Source organism: Triticum aestivum, chromosome 6D (genome assembly GCF_018294505.1).
Source record: "Triticum aestivum cultivar Chinese Spring chromosome 6D, IWGSC CS RefSeq v2.1, whole genome shotgun sequence".
Lineage (NCBI taxonomy): Eukaryota > Viridiplantae > Streptophyta > Magnoliopsida > Poales > Poaceae > Triticum > Triticum aestivum.
The window spans coordinates 73,490,924-73,495,989 of NC_057811.1; the positions used below are offsets into that span (position 1 = coordinate 73,490,924).

General features: G+C 48.3%; 1 protein-coding gene across 1 annotated transcript; it reads left to right on the forward strand.

The window, feature by feature from the left end:
• Window positions 1–745: 745 nt before the first annotated feature.
• Window positions 746–3,928, forward strand: LOC123143616 (proteasome subunit alpha type-1). Its single transcript, XM_044562554.1, has 2 exons — window positions 746–1,230; window positions 3,214–3,928. Exons 1-2 carry the CDS (start codon window positions 880–882, stop codon window positions 3,727–3,729), a joined length of 867 nt encoding a protein of 288 aa, XP_044418489.1. The 5' UTR covers window positions 746–879; the 3' UTR covers window positions 3,730–3,928.
• The last annotated feature ends 1,138 nt before the right edge of the window (window positions 3,929–5,066 follow it).

The following is a 5,066-nucleotide window of genomic DNA, read 5'->3' on the forward strand; positions in this document are numbered from 1 at the left end:
CACGGCCGTGACTCTCGCGAAAGCACACCCGTGCCTCTCGCGGAAGCAAAACCGTGACTCTCGCGAAAGGAAAAAAACAGAAAACACATTATTTTTTTCCATTTTCGAGAGGCACGGCCATGACTCTCGCGAAAACACAACTGTGCCTCTCGCAGAAGCAAAACCGTGACTCTCGCGAAAGAAAAAAACAGAAAACGCGTTTTTTTCATTTCCGAGAGGCACGGCCGTGACTCGCGGAAGCAAAATCGTGACTCTCGCGAAAGGAAAAAAAAAAAGAAAATGCGTTTATTTCGTTTCCGAGAGGCACGGCCGTGACTCTCGCGAAAGCAAAACCGTGACTCTCGTGAAAGAAAAAAAAGAAAACGTGTTTTTTAGCGCAAAAAATGTTTTTCGGATTTTTTGTCAAAAAGCTAAGGAAGATCGGTGGAAAACCAAAACGTAAAAAAAACCAAGAAAAAAAACGTTTAAATAGCCAAAAACGCGTGCAGAAAAATAAAACGCGATCGGAGAGAGCACCCAGAGCGCGACACATGGCGAATGGCTGAGAGCGCGCTAAGTGGCGCTGATTGTCGCCAGGCTGCCGAAGGAGCGCTCGTTAACTAGCCTAACGGCCCCACTGCCCAACAACAGGCCAAGGCCCAGTACCTCTGAGTCTCTGACGGCCCATCCGGAACCCTGACGGGCTGGCCCCACGCGAGCCCCTACCCTCTCGTCTTCGGTCTTGGAGCACAAGATGAACGCCGCACCGCACCACGCCAACAAAAGGAGGAAAACAGCACGCCCGAACCCTACTCCTGCTACGGACACGCACCACTAGCACACCTCGCATCGTCGCCGGATCGGAGGAGGGGGGAGAGCCGAGGAGGAAGAAGGCCGAGGATGTTCCGCAACCAGTACGACACCGATGTCACCACCTGGAGCCCGCAGGGGCGGCTGTTCCAGGTGGAGTACGCCATGGAGGCGGTGAAGCAGGGCTCCGCCTGCGTCGGCCTCCGCTCCGCCACCCACGCCGTCCTCGCCGCCGCCAACAAGTCCGCCAACGAGCTCTCCTCCCACCAGCGCAAGGTCTTCCGCGTCGCCGACCACGCCGGGGTCGCGCTCGCCGGCCTCACCGCCGACGGCCGCGTCCTCTCCCGCTTCCTCCGCAACGAGTGCATCAACCACGCCTTCGTCTACGACGCGCCGCTCCCCGTCTCCAGGCTCGCGCTCCGCCTCGCCGACAAGGCGCAGGTCCGTCCCCATCCCGATCCCCTTTTCGTCTTTTCCTGCCCCGATCTGCTCGCGCGCCTAGGGTTTCGTGCCGGAGGGATCAGATCTGGTGCGTGAGATGTGTGGTTTCGTGCGTGGTGGGGTAATCCTGGCTGCGATCTATGCTGGTAACTAGGGTTTTCATTGCGAAGTCGCGGGGAGCACGATCCAGTGGTACAAATGGTTAGGATTTTGACGATTTTGCTAGTGGCTCGGGACAGGGCCCACCTTACAATTTAGTTATGTGGAGTGTTATTATGGTGCTTGATTTCTTATGCTCTGTGCTAGAATTGTGCAGCAACTGAGAATTGTAGTTGTATCAGAGTTTCCCTCTGATGAGTCCTCACAGCTTAACTGATACTCCCTCCGTCCGAAAAAGCTTGTCCCTCAAATGGATGTATCTAGCACAAGTTAGTGCTAGATACATCCATTTGAGACACAAGCTTGGGACAAGCTTTTTTGGACGGATGGAGTACTGTATATACTAAGACTGAATCTGAAGGTGTGGAGTTGTCCCCATTGAGATGACTCTTGGGATTTAGTACGGTAAACACTCTTGTGTGTACTAGGCGTAATCGCGCTGCGCTAGGATATTTTATGGCATGGATAAAATGCTCCACTGAATGAGCATATTATGCCATGTGTAAAACTATTGTCATCTGAAAAATTGGGGTGAATAAACTTGAACCGAGAGCTCTTAATTCGAATGAAAAACAATTATAGGATGCTAATAGTACATATATAAAAATTGATGTTGTACAACTAGTTTAGTTGATAGTGATCGATGGACCAACATCTCCACCAGCAACCACAAACTACAGTTGCAGATTGATCCTGTGGCACTGCAACCTGTCCACGAAGGTTCAGACCCATGTTGTTTCCTGCTGTGGGCTCTCATCCTGTCTGTACGCACCCCTTTAGCTCGTTGTAAGGTTTGCCCACGTTTCCTGCGATCAGCAAATTCGAATTTCTGTTGCGTATTCGTCTGCAGCTAGAGTTTGTGGTTTGTCTCGTCTGTCAATTTTAGTTTACTTTTCCTGGTTACCGTGTTCTGTACACTCATCCTCACAAAAGAAAAATGTATGGTACCTTCAGTTTGTTATTATGTCTACAGGTCTTCGCCTTTTCTCCTCTTGAATTGCTAGCAAGCCTATAACAGATATTATAGTAAGATTTTGATTTGAGACGCATGCCATCTATCATTACACGGCCAGACGGAACAACATTTTATACAGGAAGAAAGTTTCTTTCTACAACATTTGCTTTACCTTTTGAATTTAAACACATTAAGAAGGGCAATGTCATTGCTGGGGGAAAATGTTTTTGAGAAATTAACAACATGCTTGAAGATCACTTTGTGTGAAATTTCTTCTAAGAAATGCTATCATTGCCAAATGGTGTAACATACCTAGTGTGTGGCTGGTTAGAGCTTATTGCAGAATATCTACTATAAACCAACACATGTTCTAGCATTCCATTCCTATGCAAACATATTGAATCCTCTATAGTCTACTTCCAATTAACAGGGTTTTAGTGATTAGAGTTGTCAATCAAATCCTAAACCCTACTAGCAACTTCTTTCACTCTCAGTCAAACATGCCCAGTTGAGGCTGCTCTTCAATCTTTCAGGGTGAGCGCCTGCTGATTTCTGAACTTTGCATCTACTCCTGAGTGCCAAAATAAAATTCAAGATTTCCTGTCCTAATTCAGAGAGATACCAGATTGAAACTTGGGAGGGGGTGGGACTTCTCAAAGTCATTTTGTTATTGGTTTAATTTCATGTTCTAGTGTAGTATTAGCAATCAAACCATTGCTCTCAGGCCAGCATGTGTGTAAGAATATTTTTATCTGAAGATAAACATTTTTTCACCACTGTCCATTTATCTTCCCCTCTTTTTTTTTTGAGACAAATATCTTCCCCTCTTGTGGTGGGTAGTGTATTGACAATGTTATTCAACGATGCAGGTTTGCACACAACGTTCGTGGAAGAGGCCCTATGGGGTCGGCCTTCTTGTTGCTGGTCTAGATGAGTCTGGGGCCCATCTCTACTATAACTGCCCCAGCGGGAACTACTTTGAGTACCAGGCATTCGCCATTGGCTCCCGCTCTCAGGCAGCGAAGACTTACCTCGAACGCAGATTTGAGAAATTCAACGCCTACACCCCGGACGAGCTCATCAAGGACGCCCTCTCGGCCATAAAGGAGACCCTCCAAGGTGAGAAGCTGACGAGCTCCAACTGCACCATTGCCATTGTCGGCAGAAAGGAGGACGGCACCGTCGAGCCCTTCTCCATGATCGACTCCAAGAGGATCCAGGAGATCATTGACTCCATGGAGGCCGCCGACGAGGCGCCAGCGGCCGATGTGCCAGCTGAATCAAGCTCGATGCAGGAGGACAGGGGCGATGCGCCTGCGGCAAGGGATGCCCCGGCGGCGGACGAGCCCGCTGCACCAGATGCCCCAGCGCCGATGGACATCTAGGCGTCGTCTGATCGATACATGTCATGTCCGTCCACCCCCTTGTCGCAACACTATTCAGAATTTCCAAAAAGACTAGACTGTTGTTTTAGAAAGGTTGTCATCCATTGTGTGTACTCTTTGCTTCTGTGCCACTACAGCTTTGCGGTGCCTGTGTCTGGACAGATTGATTTTTATCTATCATGTGATGGTGCGGACAGAATCGATTGGTTGGGGCAAACCGATTTACGTTTTATCATAAAAAATCCTGGTACCTTTTGTAGTGTTTGTTGTGTGTTTTCTGGACACTTCGGAAATTTAACAAACAGAGACAGATACAATGACAAATTCCGCAATGAAAATGAAAATTGCTGTGTGTTTTCTGGAGACTTCGGAAATTGAACAAACAGAGACAGATACGATGACAATTTACGCAATGAAAATGAAAAACAATCTACCAATAGCATAGTTCATAGTTGGGATGTGTATATGTGCCCGTGGGTATTTGCACATTGGGTTGGCGAATATTATTTGATATACTATCGCTGGACATTGCATAGTACAGGGGAATTTGCGTCCTTGCGACGGCTAGATACAGCAGATCACCTGTGCTAGCAATGCAAACCGTGCGGGTTCTCGTCGAATCCCCTAGCACCAGTACGAGTGTTGAAAAACTTGCAAGTGACAGAGATGCTGCTATCTTCCGCTGGCTGTGTGCTGGAGCGTTGCATCACCAGGCCATCAAAGTCCAAGCCTGATACGTTTTTTTTTTCTCAAAACGAGGCAAAAGACTTACCATTTTCAGAAGAAGCCACCAAAGTCCAAGTCTGATGTGTTTTTTTTTTCTCGAAACGAGGCAAAAGACTTGCCATTTTCATTGATTAAGAAGAAGAAAATTGCCTAGTTAATTGGTGAAAAAAAGGCTAAATCAATACAACCCAAACCATATGACATGGGCATGACCGGCCAACCTGGGCACCGACATGGAACCCAAAGCTCCAAAAAAAAAAAAGACATCTGTCGAGGAGTCGCAAGCATCATCGTCATCACCGATTGCCTCGAATGGGCGACTTCACCATAGAGCTCCATCGTCAAAGCCAACCCGCAAACAGCCGCCGAAGCCACGACGGCACATGCCAACGGATAGCCACACGTGCAAGCAACCGACTGCTCCAACTTTGACAACGAGCATCGAAAGGGAAATATGCAGGACTTACGCTGACCCTGTCCTCCAGAAACAACCACCGAGTGCCTGTCATCGTCACCACCTGGACTCGCTCCACCGCAGCTCTGACTTCAAAACAACCAAGCAACCGCCAGAAGGGCACCTCGAACACGCCGGGAAGAAACCGACTACCAAA

Coding starts and splice junctions, on each gene's coding strand:
- LOC123143616 (XM_044562554.1), top strand. CDS start 880: ATGTTCCGCAACCAGTACGACACCGATGTCACCACCTGGAGCCCGCAG. Junction 1,231..3,213: donor GCCTCGCCGACAAGGCGCAG/GTCCGTCCCCAT, acceptor TCAACGATGCAG/GTTTGCACACAACGTTCGTG.